The 22,639-nt window shown below is 44.0% G+C and overlaps 1 protein-coding gene across 3 annotated transcripts in view; it reads right to left on the bottom strand.

Moving 5' to 3' along the window:
- ANAPC4 (anaphase promoting complex subunit 4) overlaps positions 1–22,639 on the bottom strand; it is a 1,458,106-nt gene that overhangs the window by 860,312 nt on the left and 575,155 nt on the right. For all 3 annotated transcript variants that reach the window (XM_069631855.1, XM_069631854.1, XM_069631856.1), the window contains one exon: positions 4,575–4,621. In XM_069631855.1, coding sequence (XP_069487956.1) covers positions 4,575–4,621 — 47 coding nt within the window. The remainder of the gene's footprint in view (positions 1–4,574; positions 4,622–22,639) is intronic.

The raw sequence follows: 22,639 nt of genomic DNA, 5'->3' as shown, positions 1-22,639 counted from the left end.
AGGACCTTCCACAACCTTTGTAACTCTCTCTCACTCTCTATCCTACCCTCTGTCTCCAAACATACAGCTGGCCACACGCTGGATGCTCTCATCTCCCCCGACATCCCACTCCCTAACACTCTCACTATCTCTCTTGGACCGACCACTTTCTTTTATCAACACACCTGAAGCTCTCCTCTCCTCTTGCAGTGACACACCCAGCACAGCCACTTGGCTTCAAAGTCACCAGACCCATGAAAAAAGTGACAGTGGCTGCCTTTGCCTCCAACTACTCTCCCTCCTCCCATTCCTGCGGCTGACTCCCACTCTGACACAGCGTTCACTAACCTTAATCTCTCTATCCCCAACACTCTTGATACTCTTGCCCCTGTTATGAGGGTCCGACTGATGCCTTTGAAAAAGTGCAGCTCTTGGTACGACTCAGATCTGGCTGCCCTTAAGTGCTAATGTAGGGCAGCTGAGCGGAAATGAAACGCGTCGGGGGACCATCTGACAAACTGGCCTGCTCGACTTTGCATCCGCTACAAGAAAAGAGTCTGCATTCAAGCCTGCATCTCTGCGGCATCAAACAACACGGCCAAACTCTTCAAAGTCTGCGAGGAACTGGCCAATCGTGTAGCAGCCTCTTCTTGTGTTAGACCTACCTAGGACCTCTCCTCGGCCCTGGCAGCACACTTCACCCCAAAAACCCAAGACATCCTTTCCTCCCTTCCCCCCACATCACATACAAACACTGGTGCCTCCCTTGGCCCTTCCTCCACTCCACCTCTTCTCTCTCTCACCCGTCACACACGATGAGGTCGCCAGACAAGTCCGAACTATGAACACCTCATCCAAACAAGTGGACTCTTGCCCCTCTAAAACCATCAAGGACAACATTGACTCCCTCGTCCCAGCCCTGGCTTACCTTTGCAATCTCTCCTTTTCCACTGGAGTTTTCCCAACTGCTCTTAAGCACTCCCTTGTGCACTTTCTGCTCAAGAAACTCTCTGCTAACCCCTCTATTCCAGCAAACTACCGTCCGATCTCTATCACTCCTTTCCTGGGCAAACTCCTTGAGAAGTTGGCTATCTCTCAGCTAAACCTCCACACTGAATCAATTGGTTGCTTCCATGACCAACAGTCTGGCTTTAGAGCATCCAGAGGCATGTTACTACTGACTTCTGCAATTGTGTTCGCTCTCCCCTCTTGCTTATCCACTCTTTTGCCTGCTTACTCTCTGTTCTCTCCTCCACTCCCCTTTCCTCTCCCTTTTCCTATCTCCTCCACTTACTTTCTTCTATGCACTTACTCTATCAGAATTGTCCCTGGACCTAGTATGATAGCAACATCGTCTGTCGCTCCCCACATCCCCTAACTGTCCCCCCCCCCCTTCAGCATTATCTGAAACATTGTCAGGCCTAGTATCATAGTCGCTTGTTTTGTTCCTCCTCTCCCTTTCTGCACCCCTCTGCCTCACCTTCTTTTTCCTCCGGCTCTACCAGAAATGTCATCAGGCCTAGTACGGTAGTCGCCTGTCTGTTTCCATTTCCTTCCCACTCTCCCCCTCCCTTCCTTATCTATGTCTTAGCTCTTGCACTATCTGAAATCTCCTCAGGCAGAGTACGATAGTTCATTTCACATCCTTACTGTTCATGGCCTGTAAGAATGTTGTTGTATTTTCCCTTGTTCCCTCCCTTGCCTTGAAGGGCTTTGAAACACATTGTGTATAGGCACTATATAAATAAACTATCATATCATATAATTAGGCTATCATATCACAGAAACTGGTCTTCTGAACACCCGTGAAGACCTGCTCTCATATCTTGCCACTAACACTCCCTCTGCCCTCATTCTCCTTGATCTCTCCTCTGTCTCATATCTTGGCACTAACACTCCCTCTGCCCTCATTCTCCTTGATCTCTCCTCTGCCTCTGACACGGTTAACCAGAACATCCTGAGTGCACATCTTCATGACACCCTGGGAATCACAGGTCAGGCTCTGGCGTGGTTAACCTCTTTTCTCTCCAGCCACCCAGCCCAGGTGGAACTTGAGAGTCTTCCACTCTCTCAACCTGCGGCGTTCCCCGGTTCTTCAACGTCTGTATGGCTACCTTGGCACGTGTGATCGACACCTTCACCTCTAATTTCCAGTGTTATGCAGATGACACGCAACTATATTTTAGGCTACCCTCAGTCGTTTCCTCTTCCTCACTCATATCTGTCCGTCTTTCTGCTATCCACTCATGGTGTGCTGCAAATGACCTCGGCCACAACGCCAGTACAACTGCGATCCTTCGCATTGGGGCCCCTGCTCCCGCTTTCCCACTTTTTTTTCGGCCTCCGTTGGCCCCACGCCCACCCAACCTGCAAGGCCAAAAACCTTGTGGTCATCATTGACTCCACTCTCTCCTTCTCCTCTCACATTTCTGACAGCTCAAAAAAAGTCAAACTATCAACTACACCTCCTCAGAGGCACTCTACATTTCTCACTTTCCCCCAGTGTCTCACCGTTTCCAGAGTCCTGGTTCTCTAGGCTGGACTACTGCAACAGCCTCTTCCTCAACCTCCCTGATTCTGCCTTACGCCCTCTGCAACTCATCCAGAACAGAACCGCAAGAGTTATCCATGGCCTCAAGCCCAGGGAACACATCTCTCCAGCACTGAAATCCCTTCACTGGTTCCCTGTGGCTGCAAGGATCAAATTCAAGAGACTGATTGTCCATAAGGCTTTCTGGGGCCTGGGACCTACTTCCCTGCAACGGTGCCTACCTAAATAATGTCCCTCTCGAGCCCTCTGCTCATCTACCTCCAACCTTCAGCGAGTGAGCCGGTTCTCCAAGCAGCGTTTTGGAGGGAGATCCTTATCCTCAGCAGGCGCATCCCTCTGCAATAGCCTCCCTGCCACCCTCCGTCTTGAGCCTGAGCTTCTTAAGTTCTGGAAACTCCTCAAGACCTTCCTCTTCTCCTCCGCCATCTGTCTTACCCTACCTAGCTCTCTGCTCTTTACATCTCTCCCTCCTCTTCCATACAGCTTTGCTGACTTGCCGCCTGGTGTACCTCAGAGTCTCACAGGTCCATGGCACCCCAGCCAGTCCTCTTTACACTTGCCTCAGGCCCCTGCACCCCATCACCCTCACTGCACTTCTGAATAAACCCAAGAGAGCTTCTCTCTCCGTACCTATCCCAGTCTCTACCGACTGGGTGCTCTTGGATCCCCCCCCCCCTCCCCTTGACCGTCTTGCACTTGCACAATCTGAATGCATCTCTGCCTGAAGATCGTCTGTCTGTTCTCCCTTGTCTTCACCCCTTAATGTGCATTTAAAAAAACTGCAGAATTGCTGTCGGGCCTATTTGCTGTAGCTCAACTGTTAAATGTATCATTTTCACATACTCTGCCTGTGCAGACCGTTATCGTCTAAGAGTTTCAAGTGCTCTGAGCGACCGTTTTTTTCCCCATGTTCCCACCCTCGAGCACTTTGGAACACTGCCTGTGTATAGGCGCTTTATAAATAAACAATCCCATACCATACCAATACAATTGGCTTATCAAATAAATTATGATAGGATACTAGCAGAATAAATGTGTTTTGAAAAGTGTACTAAAGGACCACAGAGAATAGACTGGGTATCTGACAGAGGCAATCCATTTGATAAAAGAGGCAGGCAACTGAATTAATGCATGTAAGCCACCCAGACAAATCTAGGATTTGGAAAGCTCATATTGGCAGAATGAAATATGTGACTGGCAATAGCATTCTTTATAGAGGTTTTCCCTTCGAACAAGAGCAGGACTGGCCAGCTAATAAGAGAAACAACCTCAAACTGTAAATTTTATTATTTCAGGCTATATCTTATGCCATATCCATCACTACTGCCAATGTCGCCTCGCTCTTGATTGTGACTTCAACACCAGTTGAAAACTGGCTGGTATAAGAGATAGGGGTGTTTACCCAATTTGCAAGACAATTACGAGCTGAAGCCACCAAATAAGATTCTGGAATTGAAGCTCTCTTTGGACCATTCCCTTTAATTATTTTTGCAAATCAATCGCATGAAACTATAATTTTGTTTGTGCTGAAGATGTATTGCACTTTGAATAATAGGGCAGATAGACTGTGATAGAGCTCTGCGAAAGGACTAACAACAATTGTGCATGCAGATGGTATGGTGAGGGGTTGGGGGACAGCTCAGGGGCAACGCGTTCCGCCTTGGAAGCTAGACAACAAAGCGCAACACAGGTTCGAATACCACGCCCATTGAAATCAATCTCTGATATGAAGCGCGTTATAAAGGAACAATTATTATCATCATGCACACTGCTATAACATACGGTAATGACAGCTTACTCAACTAAAAACATGCATTTGGACCTTACATGCTCAGGTGAGCCGAAATATTTGTTTGCAACTGTGAATTTGAGGGAGCAGAACTTGTGCAGGGTGTGGTGCTCATTTTGCATTAAGAGCACAAGTCAAGCAGAGGGTAGGGGCAAAAGGCAGACAACCCCCTTAAAAGATCCTGTAGGGTACAAACAGAGAAAAGCCACATGAGAACAAAGCTACATAAACAAATTGTCAGCACTTGGTCTTTACCTTGTTGAGCTCTGGAAGAACATGATCCTCTGACATTCTCAGCATAGCTGTTGACAAGTCAAAAAGAAATATATGTGGTTTTAAATGTGCACATTATTTTCCTAATGAAAAATTCTAAACAAAAAGCAAAAATTAAACAAAACCCTCAGCATCCTTCTTGTTGGAAAATACAGGTTTATCTATTTCGCTACATGATTAAGCAAACCACACTCTAGCTCAGTGGTATTCAAACTTTTTTATGCTGCCTCCCACTCCCCGGCGAGCACCATCCACCCTTCACTAAAAATACTGTTGCTGGTTCCCTCGCCCAGGTTCCATGTCTGCTTATATTTTCTATTACAAAGCAGTCGCCATACTGCCTTTTAAAGAGAGTCTTGTGCCACTCCCTGAACATCTTTCGTGCCCACCTAGTGAGCCCAGCCCCACAGTTTGAAGACCACTGCTCTAACTGGTATGTTTAATTGTATAAAATGACCTACGTGATAAAGTCCTCTGCCTAATATTGGGGATATAAATTGGTCTAGTCAAAAGGGGCTCGGCCTGACCCAAGCTAGTGGATGTTGGACCCACCACACCTGCATCCCCACACTAAGACATGGGGCAGTTACAGGAATATTCAATCCTTTTCCATTCCTACTTCTAGGCAGGAACCCTAAGAGGGATGTCCCAAAAAAGCTTCTTCCACCAATTTAACATACAACAAAGCCAGGACACCAACGTGGTGGTCACCGGGACATTTACCCCCCACCCCACCCTACTGATAGGCAGTATTATGAAGGGAGCAATCCCAACAGCCCTAATGCTCCCTTTACCATGCCTACCCTTAGCGCAGACTAGAGCAGGGAGAGGGACCAGCTCCCCACACTTAAACTCTTCCCCCATACAGTGGATGTTTCTGAGAGCCCATCCTTCTTTCTAGTCCGGTCTAGAAGTCCAGTTTAAGATGGCAAGTCTCTACCTTCAGAGAAACAATTTTACAGGACTTTACAATCCCAGATGTAATTCATTTTCTCCTGTAGCGCAGGTGGCAGGTAAATCTGTATTATGACGTATACTCATGAAACCTGCAGAAGTCCTGTGGTTACAAAATCATGTTGGAACAGTACAAAAGTGATTCCGGTGGCACACAAATACAAAGCAACAAATTCACACTATTCTCCCAGTGTCAAAGGAGTTACAAACCTGCAATTTCTCTGTGACAAAGGCAGATTAAGTGTAGTGAACAGTCTCCCTCGGTTACCGAGAGTTTCATTTTTTTAACTCTTTATTTTAATTTTCAAGAGAAAACAAGAAAACAATCACAAAGAACTAGGCATTACATGAATGACAGTCGGCATAGTAGTACAAAACCATCAATTAATACAGAATAAACAGTCAGTGATCAATTCAGGTACAATATTACATATAAAACAAAAAACTCATCTACCCAATTAATTGATTGATGGTATAACATTAAGTGATACAACAAACCCAAGAAAAACACAAAACATGACAAAACCCAGCCCAACAGGAACAAATACTCAACCCACCAATCAATATTGAATAATGACTTACGCACTCTATTTAATCATTATTCATAAAATTCGTTAAACGGTCCCCAGTGTTCCTTATAAGAATCTTCTTTATGCTGTTTATTGAACTTCATCTTTTCGAAGCTTGAGAGAACGTGTACATTGACGAGCCATTCTGCTACACATGGTATTTTCCTTGTTCTCCAGACTCTTAATATTTGTCTGGATGCAACCAAGAGAACTTGTTAATCCAAATCAATGTATAACTAACAAATCTACAATCCTTAGGAGATTTCAGAAGTACCGTAGACGGCGTTCTTGGAAAAGTAATATTCCATATAAGGTCAATCCTATCTAATACGTCATTTCAAAAATCCCTTACTCTAGAAAAATTCCACATCATAAGAAACAAAGTGCCTCTCTCCTTCTGGCATCCCCAGCAACTTTCTCTTTCTACCAGTCCTAATCTGTGCATCCGAACTGGTGCCCAATAAAGGCGCCCCAAAATCTTTTGGTGAATGTAATGCAGATTTAAGTTGATTCTTGCCCTGACAGGAACCCTCCACATACTTTCCCATTCCTCCATTGAAATAACTCTACCAACTCCTCAGACCAAGTAAGTCTCAACTTATCCCATGACTGTCAAATGGAACTCTAATGGAAAACACAATGTGCCTCAGTCATAAGAAGACTGCATCTTTCAGGTCTCTGCATCATTGGAACCCCCAACATCTGTTGTCTTTCCAAAATTAAAGCCATCAGCAATCCATATCTCCTCAACTCCCTCTTATGCAAACCAAACTTCTCTCTCAAACGCTCAAAAGTTGCAATTTTTCCATCACACCAAATATTCTCAATTAATAGTATACCTCTATTAATCCAACTCCTCCAAAATAACATATTATTAATCTGCAAACCTGGATTGTGCCCAATGGAGGCCTCACTATAAAGGAACAAACCTTGTCCACTTTCCAATATCAATGACGTTACAGCATCCTTGCACCTACTGTTTGCATGCTAGATACATGTTTAGGTAATTTCTCCACTGAATATAAACTCACAATACGATATGGCTTTATTTTTTGATGTTCTATTTGCGCCCGTTGCGGGACTATCCATGGTAAAGTAATTTACCGATTTTTTCAAATTAAATCCTTTGCAGAAGTTCGAGAATAGGATATCCAAATCCCCCCTCTTGTACACTACGAACCAGAATATATTGAGGTATTTTTGGTTTCTTATCAAAACTTAACAGGAAGTGATTGAATGACATATAGGACTTTTGGCAATAGCACCATTTTAACCGTATACATTTTTGCCCAAATGCTCAGTTACAGTCTTCCCCATTTGCAAATATCCCTACGAAGTATCTCTATTACCTTGTCTACATTATATCTAACCAGTTTCTTCAAATCCCTTATAAGATGCACACGCAAGTATTTCACATTACCATTCTCCCATTTGCAGTTCCAATCGAATAAACATTACGAACAGGAGTGTCCCTAACAGGAAAGACTACCGTTTTCTGCCAGTTGATCTTATAACGCGAAAGTAACCCAACCTCTCAAACCATGTGTTTTAGAATAGAACCCCCTTCATCTGGATTGCCAAGAATAATTGTGACATCATCAGCATAGGCTAGCACTTTTACTACTTTTTCCCCAACCTTAAAACCCTTCAGAATCAATCTTTGTTGAATATAAATCAAAAAGGGTTCCAGTACCAAATTAAAAAGATAAGGAGACAATGGGCACCCTTGTGTACACCTAAATAGATTAAAAGAAGCTGACAAACTCCCATTCACCCAGACTGTGGCACTAATATCCAATTGTAGTGCACCTACAGCATTAATAAACAAGGGTCCAAAACCCATTTTCACCAACGTTTAATTTAGGAAAGTTCAATTTACCCTGTCAAAAGCTTTTTCAGCATCTAAAAAATAATAATTTGCCAGCCACAGAGTGCCAAATTCAAAACATCTAGGAGTGTTCTAATATTGTCATAACCATAGCGTTGTTTCATAAAACAAACTTGTGATTTATCAATCAGATCCCCAATATGCTTATCCAGCCTGTTGCCTAGAATCTTCGTAAAAATCTTTACATCCACATTAAGCAATGATATAGGACGGTAATTACTGCATTTAGATGGATCTCGTCCTTCCTTAGGGATCACTGTAATCGGAGCCTCTTTCATCATGGTGTGGTGGTTACCAAGAGTTTCTGTCTTCGGAATCGCACCCGACTCACACAGGAAACAGCAGCAGGGTAGAGGAGGACCAATCCAGAACTGACCGTATTCCTTCTAGATTTCAAAATGGTGGACGACTTTCATGTAACCACAGGCCTCCAAACCACAACACCCTCTACCCAGGGCCCAATGACAGTTAAGCCTTCAGTACACAGGCTTCCTTAATATCAGTAAGCACCACCCCAGTGAGGAGAGACCATGCTATATAAAGCAGCCAACTCAGTCTGGCATGGTGGAGAGTTCAAGTAGCAGTTGGACGAAGGAGGTTGGCAGAGAGTGGGGAGGGAAAGGAGTACGAGAGTGTATCAGGAGAGATAGATGGAGGTTGGGGGAAGAGTCTGGATGTTGTTGGAGAAAGCAATATGTGTCATCAGTAAGAGGAGAGTTGTTGTGGGGTGAAGGAGGCTAGAGTAAAAGAGTTAACATCAAGGAAAGAGAAGTCGTTGGAGAATGGAGGAGGCGAACCATCAGACAGAGTGTAGCAGGTACTGGTCCGAGGAGAAATATCAAGGTGGTTGAGGTGGAGGGAGAACATTACATCAAGGAGAAGGGGTGTCATCCTCAGATGGTGAAGAGCTTTGAAGAGTTTGGAGGGGAGAGTAGTGCAATTTGTGTTTTTTGGGATATCAGGTTGGTCATTGATCTAAGCCCTAAATTTTTTGTTGAACTCGCTGGTGCAGGTATATGAGAATATTAATTATGATATGAGAGATGTTATAAAGACCAGCTAAATACAACTTCCAAAATGTTTTTTATGGAGGAGTATGTTTTGGCTCAGAATCCTATTTCAGGAGGCAGAAGATCCTTGCATGACATGCAAGCATTTACCATCTGCGGAAATACCGCAAAAATCTCCACTCGAGAGACAGACACCTGAACCCTGCCGGACAAGAGTTTGGATTTGCCTCTATGCTATCGAAACCATTGATTGTGCATTAAAGGAATAGCGCGCTCAAAAATATTATTGTCCCAAGTGGTCGGGCATGTGTTTTTAAGCATACGTTGATCGATCATACAAACATTTCCTATGCACCTTACTGAAGTTTTCCTGACTTTTACACATGCAAAATCAGGCAGCCATCTTGTGCTAATCTTATCCATAGCCGCAAAGCGCTAAGGTGAACTGCCCTGGCGGCAGTAAATCATATGCCCTGCACCTGAGGCTGACATCCCCATTCCTAGTGATATTCTCTGCCTATCTCCATGACGTTACTGGGCAGCGTATCCAAACGCGCCTAGTCATTACCTAAGTGTTGACGTCAATTGATGCAGAACCCGGAATATCAACACACATTCTCTCACAACACAGCGCGTCTCAATTGTGAATACAAAACATTACTGTTAAAGGAAACCGCAATACTCTGGTTTTTAAAATGTGCTTTTATTTCACAAAATCTCTCCGGGAACATCCGGCGATGGCCATATTCAACCACATTGGTAATTTCTTTCTTTGTTCTCGATCCACAAATGCTTATCGTGAGTCAAACGGTGTTCCTTTTGGGTATAAGAAGCGCACTAGACACATCCGTGAATTGCAAGGCTTCGGCATCAGTTTGGCGCTATGCCACCGTAAACTAAGTCAGGTTGCTCCTTATTGCTGGTACTGCGAAAGGGCATATCAGCCCGGGGCGATCGTCCCAAAACAGCGTCATTGTGATCCAGCCATTTAAGTGCATCTGCCGGCTAAAGAAACAATAAATTGGTATGTGGAATCGATAACATTCGCAGAAAGGCAGGATGTAGCTGTGTAGAAAACAGAACAGAAATGTGTCTCAGTGAACGTTCTTTATTCAAATGTATCAATTTATACATTAATTCTGCACCATGTGAAAACTCATGATGAAAAACAACGTGTAATAATGGAAACACAGAGAAAACATTGTGGAAAGTATGAGTCTACAATGTGTTAGAGAGGTTAGAGCTATGGGGTATGTTTAGCTTGCAATGGGATGCAGAAGTTGACAGAAGAATTCGAAGAGCACAGACAGCATTTTAACAGAATATTAGCGTAGAATTTGACGCTGGTGGAACCTGGGGAAACCCAGATATGGACAACGTGCATTTCGGTGCTGGACTGCCCATTTGCCCAAGACAAAGACAAGTACACACACAGGTTATTTTTGCATGTCGTTGCAATATGCCACAAACAAGAACCCATTACAATGTAAGCCAGCAATAACGATCAGATAATGAAACCTTTACTCGTTAGTCTACAAAATAGTCTATAGTAAAACTTAGATAATATTCAGCATTTCCATTCTCTCGGCGTAACACAGAGATTCCGTTCAGATGAACACATTTTCATAAAATGATATTAAATGTTCCTTTGTCCAGTTTGGATAAGTGAATCTTATATTTCACGGTATTACACACCTCCCTTCATTCATTCCATTCGCCATCCTCCCTTTCTTCCAAGGTCAAAATACAATCGAACCTTATATTGTGTAAGATGCATGGGTGTGCACAGCTCACGAGCAAAATTCAAACGCTGCGACTGTCACTTACAATGTGAGTGAATGTCTTCCAGACCACAGTGGCATCTGAAATATTTTTGAAAAACAAATTGTTTGCTGGCATCCACCAATGCAGCGCGTAATTTCTAGTGATTTACTTTTTTTAATGAAAACAGTTAAAGTTAGTTTACTTCCAAATGCCTTATTTTTAGTGTCCCTCTGGTGAGTTGCTCACTCTCCCAGCCCCTCACACAGGAAGCACCGAACACCTGTCAGCTCAGCCTATCTCCTGTTCTCAAAGCAAATCAGCTAATCATTTTTGCAAGTAGTGAGTCTCGAGCACTGACCAAATGTGCTCGTACGAGAATGTCAGAGCAGGCCCTGCTCCAACCCTAGTGCACAATCTGTCTGCTCACTGACTCATGCCATCTCTAACCCCCTCCTGCCAGGCCGCGGTCCCCTGAACCCATGATCCCTTTGAACGCATCTGGTCCCCAGACCCTACCCCCGCAACACCTCAGCTTCACCTCCCATATACCTAATCAGGAGTGGTCATATATTTTGGTAACACAGACACCTATCCCCACTGCGTTTGAAATCGTAAGATTTTGAGGGCCGCAAATAAGGCCCCTCTGATAAGGCTTCCGATAGCAACGACCCCTAACACATGACCCCATAAAAGTATAGGTCAGAGTGCACCTATTTCTCAACAACAACCCCCTTTGATGCATTGTTTTGCTTACAGTCAGTAGTTCTTGCGTGGCAAGTTCCTTGTGCAGTCTAGGTCTCATTCCTTTGTGGGCCATTCAGCAATTTGGACACGTGCATGGTAAGGCAACTGCAGAACCCCAAAGATGCTTTCATGCTGATATCCATATGACCCTCCCCCGATCAGTGAAGGAGCCACAAGAGTTTGACGAAAGGGGGAAGTGTGAAAGCACAGCGTTATACTGTGTGGCATCCTCCAAAAGGCACTTCTTGCCAAATAAATTGACAGAGGATACTTTTCAAAAGACAATTTGGACGCTTTATCTGGACACTTTATATAAACATTGTTGAACAAATAAATAGTTGCTAATCATTTGTACCGGAAGTGAACTGCTCCACGAGGTCTGCTTTCGGTGGACACGGCACGTTTGCAATGTTTTGTGGCAATGTGTGTGTCCTACGAACAAAATCATGAGCGATTCAATAAGTATGTATGTACAACACAGTCAAAGTGAGATCTTTCACAAAATCGAATTTCATTTCCTGGTATATTGGCTTGACCATTTTTTGCTTCTTTTCGTAAAGGCCATTGTGTAACGAAGCATCCCAAAGTATCCTGCAGTCCTCGATTGTTCTTTCCCTACGTTCTCGTTATGCGCTAAGACCACGAGTAATGTCCGAAATTGCATCCCGTCTATGCCGAAATGCAATATCTTGGGCCTGTACTTTAGGCACATATTGTGGAACACCTCCAAATCTCCCGTGTGACAGTATTCTGTGAGTCCCTTCAGATCTCTTGATAGAGTTTTATCAAACACTATCTTCTCAAGAGCTTTGTGTGGAGGTGAAGATGGAACCAACCACCACTTCCTGCATTCCTGCTCCTCTGATAAAGGTCCATGTGCACATTGGTGAAAATGTTGGTTCTCTGTCCATAAGTGAACGTTGGAACACTGGTGCATCAATGGGCACCATTTTTCAAGTAGAATTTCTACAGCCCCACAAGTTTTGGAGCTCCACCAAAGATGGTTACGCAAAGATTGGGACCACTGTAAAATATTTTCAGAAACTTTTTTTACCAGCATCTGATTTTTTTATTGATTGATTTGGCAACGTGCCATACATCAAATTGATGGCAAATGTTCGGAAACTGCTCTTGCATGACCTTGGCTATTGAAACATGTCTGTCGGTGGCTATGAGGTCAATTTGCATTCCCCTCGATTGGAGATCTTCCAGGGATTTTATAAAACCATGTTTCTCCATGGCCACTGAGAATTTACATTCGGACACCTGCACGACCACCGAACGCACAATTCCTTTAGTTTCCATGTCCTGAAAGTGGTATGTGCAGTACTTTGCTGAAAATCCGGGGCTGTCACACTGTCCATCGCCAGCTAGCCTGAACCGTTTGTCAGAGAATGTCCTTTCAATTGACATTTGTTCAATTTTCCAGGCTTCACTAATCACGGGGAATAAATATTCTCTTTGATACTTATAGTGCTGCGTTTTAGCAAGGAACTGAAGTCCCACAAATCGACAGAAGCTGAACAACTTACTAAAAGTAGAGCCACTGAAAAGTAAAGCTGATGCACACAGTATATTTCCAGCTGGCACTTTGCCCAGCATCGGTTGAGCTGACCATGAAAATGGAGCAGGGCACAGGTGACTTGGATTTTCAGGTTAGTGCCTTATGATACACTAGTCACATTCACCAATGGCTCCCCGCATACTTTACACCTCACTGGATGGACACATTTCAGCATCTGTATAATCTCTACCAGACAGCTGTCGAATACAATGTATTTGTGTTCCTTTATTTGACTATTGTCCTGCATGAATGTGGTTTGTGCCTCAACTGTCGTGGACATATCGGCCGAACAGGACACACTGAAGTCGAGATCTTTGGCTATGTCCTCAGTCAATTGCGTTGAGGCTTCAGCGCCTGTTATTTCAGCTGGTGTTATTGTTAGGCAGAAACCTGTGCAGTTCCCTTTGGGAACACTGCAAAAGATTTAGGACTACAGGTGTTAGCAGTAAACCCACTTGGAGCAGTCTGTACCACCTAGATTTAACTGGTAGCTGTGGCTGGGCAGTCAGACTTCCCTCAAGAAGAGTTAGGCAGTATGCAAAGTATACACAATAGGCACTCAGATACAATAGCACAAGCAAACACTTGACCAGAGCTTTGGTATCAAGGTATATAATTATTTATTTAAAAACACACTTATTGAAACACTCCAGGACTATTATTGTAAATCACTCTAAACACAGTTACTATTATTATATATACATCCCTTATTCCTTATCAGACAAGTCTTAGTTAACACCACTTATTTCCAGACAGAGGTGAGCGCTTAACTATAGATGGCACTCCAATAAGTTAACGAAAAAGGGAGGGAAAAAGGCAGAATGTAGGAAGATACACCACTCTAATACTTTGGAACACTTTAGCAAGGCAGAAAAGACAAAAGTTACTGGTGAGCCAAAGTCCATCGGCCGGGCCCACTCTTAGAGAGAGCAGAGCACAAATGTGCCCAAGATCACACAATTGCAATAGGCTTTGAAAGACTTGCAGTGAGTTCAGAAAGGGTTTAGAGAGGCTCAGAAACGTTTAGTCAGGGTGTCCCAGGCTAACTCAGGTTCGAAAGCTGGGGGCTAAATCTACCCCGTACAGTCGGTTGCAAGGGAAGCCAGGCGGAACACGGTACCTTAGGTGGAAAGGATCATCCAGCGGGGGCAGTTGTTCCTGTCAGAGGGTGCAAGTTGCAGCATCGTCCAGAAGAAGAGAAGCTCTCGACGTGGAGGAAAGATGAAGGTCTTTGCACTGCCAGGGAAGAAACCAGCCGCAGAGTTTTCCGGTTAAAGGTACTACACTTTGATTCGCGGTAGGGGTGAAAATGTGGTATCCCGGTTGCCGGGGTGCTTGGCACAGGCAAGGCGGCCACGAGATGCTCCAGGAAGCGAAAAAGGAAGCAGACTGGTTATCCCCACAGTCGAAGGAAGAAGACTCTCAGGGCTGTAAATCTCCTCTGTCGTTGGGAAAAGTGGTGAGACGGTTCAGCAGGGCTCCACTGGTGGTGTCGTCGTAGCAGGTCGGCTCAGCTTCTCCCTCGTCGGATTCTTAGGTCCTGTGGCGACTTCTAAAGTTCCAGTCCCCAAAGCCCTGCTTTTATGCAGAAAACCCCCATTCACTCAGCCTAGAGCTGTCACTCAAAAATGCTAAGTGGTGAGCCGGCCGGCTCACCACTTGGGCCAATCAGGACAGAGTGCGACTTCAGTTGCCTAGGCAACTCAGTCCACGGTGCCTAAATCCCCCTCCACCCCTCCCAAGTACCCCAGACAGAGTGGCACCACTTTGGAGGGCTTCTGTGGAGAAGCCCGCCAAAAAGTGGAACAAAGGGCTCAACTTGGGTTGGAGTCACAGAAGTGAACACAAACGCCATTTTAGAACCGAGTTCTGGCAAAAAATACCAACCAGAGAATTAATATTAAATAAATAAACCGGCGGTATGTTCAAGGCTATAGGAATTAAATAATTAAAGTTGGTAGCCTCGAACAATGGAAAATCTCAGAGATATATTCGCGGTCGAATATAAAAAGTAGTATCCACTGCCACCAGCCAGAACTCGATCAGGGGGGAGGGAGACGTGCCCCCTCGACTAACAGACCCCGGGGCAATCGAATTGCCCCGGCCAGTACGTCCACAATATGATGGTTTGTACTGGTTCTGTTCAGAATTTGAGACTAGTAAAGTCAATGGTGACTTTACATGCCCTGGGAGACAGTAGTCAGTCCCAGAGTATGGAGTCTATATTTGGGGGTCACTATGACACCCCTGTGTTACTGCACTGAGGGTGCTGTGTAACACACATCACAAAAACACATGAAGCCCTATGGAGTAAAAGACCCCATAGCCCATTAAACACATCTCGAGTCAAAGAAACACACTCAAATCATGCCCAAGAGTGAGGGTAAAAGAGTCTCACTCTTGGCAGGAGAAAAAAATAAACCCCAAAAATCCAGCAAAGCTGCTGGGGGGACTCACTAGGTTAGGATTTTCAGCCTAAACAGAGAATTCTCCCTAACAGTTATTTGCACACGAATTGGAGAAACCATCAATGTCGATTGTTTACTGGGTAGCCCTTTTTTTGCGGTTGTAGATAGTGTGAAGTGTTCACTGAGTAATTCAAAAGCATCTTGCTTATATTCAGTTTCTTCTTCATCTTGTGGAGTTCTCACATTGTAGCAATGGTCCTTAAACACTTTGTTTGCTTCGCCGGGTACATTCTATTCATTTTCTGGCCATTAGGCATAAGCATCTCGAGTCTGCTTATTGATTGGACTACACCGCGCCTCAAATAGTAGTTGCTCCATGGTGAAATCTGTTTGGCAAGCAGCATCTTTGATTTAATTTGTTGTTTGAGTATTCATACTTCGTTTTCTTCTGAGCCGCTAGGAGATGGGTTGTAAAAACATATTCAGTGCAAATCCAACATACAGTATATAGCACTTTAGATTTTTTAAAAACCATGTTATGAAGACAACACAAGCCCTAACCACTTTTTGTAAACGAAAATTGTTTGTTAGTTACCCTTGTTTTCTTGATTTTCTGTGAAACCATGTTCTTCACTGCAACGACCGCACCAGCAAGCTGGTCTGCCACCTCTGATCCATGTGCCTCCTCTTCTAATTCCCGACCTTGTATACACCCCTTGAATAGAATATTCATTAAAAAATAAATTGTTTTTTAAATCAAATTCTTTCCTCGCACACATCGCTTACATACATACCCTCGTAAAATGTGTACGTCATTTAGCCTAAATATACATTTCGAATTTCACTTGATTGATGGCTATTGTACTTGATCAGAGATCTCTGTGCGAAACCCACTGTTTTCAATGTTGCACTCAAGCATTTTGCATTGTATTCAGCATTAGGGTAGGAATTATAATGTTAGAACTGAAATGGTAAAATTTTGAAAAGATGCTCGTTTATATTAATGTCATTGTCTAATAGTATCAGATGTAGGATATACTTTCTTTCATTCAAATGAACTGTCAGTAGGCATACCTCATGCTCTGGACCAGCTCCAAAGGATGATGTAATTGTAGTTCGAAGTCCCTGCATCACCCTGTAACACAGTACTTGTTTTAGTATAGATGAAAACAGTGAAATTGAACAGACACAATCGGATGTAGTCAATGGTACATATAAAGAGAAACCCATAAATGAAACAGTGTAAACAACCAACAGGATACATTAATAATAATATATTATTTTAAATTCCAAGCATAATACATTCTCGTAATTGAAAAGTGAAAACAATTTTCCTGATAGGCACTTGAGGTTGTTGACTCCAGAAAAGAAATGGATGCCGAATTTTGCTCCTTCATTTTCAGTGCATTGTCACAAAGTGGTAAAGGGAAAATTAGATTTGCATTAGATATGTCGGAAGATACAACTCTGAAGAATATGACCTTCAACAAGTCTGTATGGCTCACTATTGTTACACTGGACGGGTCAGTGATATCGTCACTACCGACAGGCTGTGCTTCAGTGAATATGATCACCTACAAAAATTGACATGTGAAACAACCAATTACGAAAAGATTGTGCTTATTTCGAATGGGCAGTATAGCATAGTTTTATGTGTTCATAATTCATTTTGTATGATTCTCCCTAAACCATGGACAGATGTCTAGCAAAATGGGGTATAGTTATAGAGCAATACAATCTGGTAAATATGCAAAGTTTATTAAGAAACATTTACACCTAAAGCATCAATCGTCCATGTAGTTACCTGTTCAGTACCCCAAGGGCTACAGCTACATCATGAACCGTGACTCACCTGAGGCAGCGTGTGCATGAATAGAGTTGGAATTGCATTTGGAAGCAATTTATGAGACGTTCTGAGTCAATGCTTCTTTGTGTACTGCGATTCGTCATACATATTTGTGGCAAAGAGCAGGCTGCAGATGTGGAATCGGTCACCCCTCAAGTCCCCCAAGACATCATGGGCTCTACTTTCAAGCTCTTCCGGCGCAAATCCGCAATATCTGATCCATTCTCTTATTAGATCTATATTCCTCTGGAATATATGCATTATTGTGCCTTTAGGTTTGCTATGGCTCTTAGAACAGCAACCGTAAACCATACCAGCAGGCATTGTTGAAAAATCTGTTAAAAAAAGTACACATCGTAAAAAAATTATTTTGCAAGAAAAAGATGGAATTATAGCATACATTTTTCAATGCGATGTTTGCAATGCCTGTGCAGCTTAGCAGACTGTATTGTAGGTTAACTTACAGACGCAATTGATGAGATGCAAATCGCAACATGTTACTCGTCCCTTGAATGTACTATCATGCATCAGAAGGAAACATGCATATAGACACAGTCCGCGAAGGATGCAATCCTATCCCAATTGACATTGATGACAATTGCTATATATCTAGTACATGACAAATCAAACAGAAGTCACTGGTAATGGAAATGAAATGAATGAACATTACACAACTGGGAACATTCGTTCGAAATAGATAGAAATGTAGAGATCAAGAAGAGATGATTAGGTGACCTGCCCTTACCTTGACCAACAAACAGTTAGATTCAGCAAGCAGGGTAGTTAGTAGCAGGAGAACAGGTAGCACGATCACGAGTTGACTTGCAGTGCTCACAGATGTTCTCACGAGAAATATCAAGGGGTTTATAAAGAATTAGAAAAGTGGGTGTGTATGTGAATGAGTGACGTTTATATGGCGTGGTCTTATGTGGATAGCAGGGGCGCGATCTGCTACAGGGGAGTCTGCCTGGAGACACTGGGTCTGGATAGGCCACATGTACAATGGCCCCTGCGCAGAAGACACCTTTGAAGTGAACATGGTATTTGGCACCTTGGCCGTTCCCACCCTGGGAGGGCACAGACACAGGTGCAAACTGCTGTTGATAATGGAGGGGGGGGATGGATGGGCATGAGGTGTGCAGACAAGGCCCGGAACAGCGCTGAAGGGAGAGACACACTTATGTGGATTGCAGGGGCACGGTCTGCTTCAGGGGAGCCTGTCTGGAGACACTGGGTCTGGGGAGGCCATGTGTACAATGGGCCCTGCGCGTAAGATACATTTGAAGTGTACATGGTGTTTGCACCTCGGCCGTTCCCACCCAGTCAGCCCTTCCAGGACAAGTGAGTGTGTCCTTGATTCACTGAAAAATGGAAACCACCATTCATAAAAGTTCAGTTGCATTTTATTTTGTTGTTGATGTTGATGGCACAAATTTACTACACATTATATACTTTGGGTGGCAGCACAGTGGGGGAAGTCCCCTATACTGACCGCTGTCACTGGGCAGTGTGTCTCTAATAGCACCAACGACACAGGCGGGTATTACTCGTCGAACGGGGTGTCCAAGCCTCCCATGAAACCACCATATAAATGAACAATAGGCCACCAGCCTGTATCACCTGTGGAAGAGAAAGATACAAACTGTATTTAAATTAACAAGATAAGTATCAAATTTTAGTTGCAAATGCAATATTGTATCCTAGGCATTCTTGCCAGTACAAATGTTAATACACGGATCAATCGACTTGGGCTTTAAAGTGTAGACGCATTACAAAAGTGAACAATTATGCATTCCATTACGTTTGGGACACAGAGAAATATTGTTTCTTGGTTGTACGTGAAAGACAAATAACATGACCACAATGATTTCCCCAAATCGCGATAGATGTGTTGAATTGCCAGACTACATTCATTTGGCAGTGATAGGTCAAAGTTAAGACAATATAGGAGAAAAACATGAAATGTTAGTGGCCTAAGTGACATCACATGTGGAGTACACTTACTCGTCACTTGGATTGCGAGGGCGAACTGTTGCACGAAGTTCGTGCGTAAGTACCATCATAATTCTCAACACAGACGTGAGACAGGCTGCCCTGGAGTCATGCAGCTCGGTAACGCATTGCAGCCGTGTCTCGTCTTCCGATATGTAGGACAAGCATCCAGAGTTTTCTCGGCAGCAGCAGTTCTCCTCCTTGGTTGGCATTACCTTGCACCGATTGCAGGCACACTAGGTGGAGACGTTGTCCATGCGACTAGGCTCAGGCTCTTGATTCGTCCTCCCAACTGTAGTCCGACGCCCCATCGTTTCCACATCTTTCTCTTTCGAGTAATTCCACCTCGGAATACTCCGGCTCAGTTGGTCCCTCCCCTCCCTTCCTGGGTGATGGGTGCCAGTGTTTATAATGTTGTATTCCTGATGTCTTAGTCTTGCAACTGTAACTTAAAAGCTGAAGAAAACCTATCATGAATTAACTTAAAGCAGCAACTTAAAGACAGTGCTTTATTACTTCCACCCATACACCCGTGTATTCCAGGCACTACCACCTAGCAACACTTGTACCGCAAGACGGAAGTGCTACCTCCTGTTATCTTTACACAGCGCTACCTCCAAAACCCAGTGGTACCAACCACACTTAAACCTAAAATTTGCCATAGGAGGCCCTACCACCTAGCAATACGTGTACAGCAAGTCTGAGACACTGCCTCCTGTTAACTTCAACATTCCCATTCTCGTCGCCAATGTAATAAAGCACTGACCACACTGCTTTAAGTTAATTCTTGATAAGTTTACTTCAGCTTTTAAGGTACAGTTGCAAGACTAAGACATCAGGAATAAGACATCATAAACACTGGCACAGCTGCAAGACTAAGACATCAGGAATAAGACATTATAAACACTGGCACCCATCACCCAGGAAGGGAGGGACCGAATGACCTCACATGGAACACTCACCACAAAACTCTCTCAATCATACATCAACACTCCACAGGCACCCACATGACATCAATCACATGGCAAGCTGCATCAGACTCAAACACACACTTCACAACAGAAAGGCTAACCAATCAAGAATTGCTGGGCCAGATGGACTATAAAATTATGTTTTAAAGGGGGATATAGACCTGTGGTCCCCTATTCTCCTGACCTTGTTCCAGAATATCTTGAACACAAAAGTGATACCTAAAACCTGAAAAAGGTCCAATGTTATTGCAATATTCAAGAAGGGCGACAGGATGCAACCAAAGAATGACCACCCGATAGCCCTTCTGGATGCTGGAAACAAGGTCTTTTCCACTTTAATCCTGAAGGAACTTTATGCGTGGGCCAAACTTTTGAATAGATTGGATGAGAACATATTCAGCTTTTGCAAGGGTCTGGGCACACAACTAAACGGCTTTCTTCTGTCATTACTTCCTAGTAACCTATCTTTACCATACATTGACCTTTCCACTAACTTTGACAGAGTTAATCGAGACATATGGCAGAGGAAGTTGAAGGCCTGGAAAGTTCTGGATAGTATTTTGGAAATCCTGGACTCAAAGGTAACCCCTGTGCTTCTTTATGACGCAGAGATACCTTTCAACATGAAAGAGCTTGGTAGTGATGTGTCCAATGGAGTCATCACTAACTCCCCGGTAGTAACCTCCTCCCACGTGACCAGGGGACGGCAGCCGCTACCTGATCCTGACCTTTGGGGCGGCTATAGGAGGGAGGCGACGGCCTTCGGGGAGATGTTATGGTTTCATTGGATGATACATGGTATCCGCCATTTGCCTGTGAAAATGATTCCTTTATACCCAATACCCTCCTGGCCTACTGCCATACATCTAAACCCCTGTTAGGGAAACAAGAGAAACTCTTTCCCAAAGCTCTGTCGATCAGACTTCCATCCCAGGTCTAAAATGTGGGAGATCCAAGACAATATTTTCCAGTTCTAATTATTCACCATATAGAACTGATATATCATTTGGAACAGTTGAAAGTGATTTTTCAAGTAAGCTATGTCACATGACAGCAATGGACTCATTTTCCCACAATCACCAAAATACTAGAACGAGGAGGAGGGAAAGAGCAATGCAGAATGAAAAGAGCCCAAAGCTCAATTAATGTTCTATTGTTTTCAAAGTGCACCTGTATGCAAGAGATTTAAAGACCGGAGACCAAGTCAAGTAAGTTGTAGCTGTGCGGAAGAAAACATGTCCTTCATCCGCAAAGCTTGTGAAGCCTGGAAGCACAAACCGGTGTGGCTGAACCAAGCGCCTCACCAGAAGGGGAGAAAAGAAAGACTGTAGGTCGTGCCAAAGACACGCCAGGAGGCAGTGGCGAACTATTGCGGATGAATCAACCACAGAAGGCAACATTTTACCTACCAGGACCTGGATCGAGACAGGCGTGCTGAGGCGAGGCTGCGGGAGACACTGGAGCAAAGCGAGAGAAGTCCAGAGGTGAAAGCAGGCGATAGACATTTGCCGCTTAAGCACATATGGGGCCGGGAACACCAACAAGAGCCGGAAAGTCAGCCCAAACACTGTTGGGACCCTGGGACATTTTGGCAACCGCGCCAAATATGAGCTGTAATAATTAAAACCACAGAAGGAGAGAAAGTAAAGAGTCTGAATGAGAAACAAGAAAGCATACTGGAATTAAGAGCCCTAACAAGATAAGATTGTATGGAATACAAATATGCCGGGAAGCCAAATCGAATGATGTATGAGGGGGATTTAATATACCACATCTGTGGAAGTAAAAGAGGAACAATGTGTAATAAGAAATTCTGACAGGAGAGTAAACCAGGCAATTACAATTGTGTGTGAATACAACTAGTCTTGGCAGGAGAGTATACCACGCTAACACAAGTGAATGAGAAATCATGTCTGGGAGTATACCAGGCAGGTGCAAGTCTACAAGAAGAAATGTAGAACTATGTTTAGCAGAAAAAAGGAACTTGTTGAAAGGAGTGAAACTACAAAGTTAAGCAGCTTTGTAAGGAACAAGTTACTTACCTGTAACTGTTGTTCTCCAGCATGGGTCTGGCATGGATTCACATGCTCATGAATATTCCCCGTCGTCAGGCTGGGAACCTCGTTTCTGATCTGTCTTTCTTAGTAGTAACCAATCACTGATCTCTGGGTCATACTGCCCCCAGCCAATGACTGCCCTCTCCCTAAGCTCCGCCTCCGGCAGCCATCCTCAGATTTGGTAGCACCCCAAGTGGCAGTATGACCAAGTGAAAAGCCGCAGAGGGGTAGGTGGGAGGGTTCGCATGTGAATCCATGCCAGACCCATGCTGGAGAACAA

The sequence above is a fragment of the Ambystoma mexicanum genome, chromosome 6q (assembly GCF_040938575.1).
Source record: "Ambystoma mexicanum isolate Mex_15411 chromosome 6q, UKY_AmexF1_1, whole genome shotgun sequence".
Lineage (NCBI taxonomy): Eukaryota > Metazoa > Chordata > Amphibia > Caudata > Ambystomatidae > Ambystoma > Ambystoma mexicanum.
The sequence above is the reverse complement of the archived record's forward strand: the minus strand, read 5'-3'. Positions and strand labels throughout refer to the sequence as shown.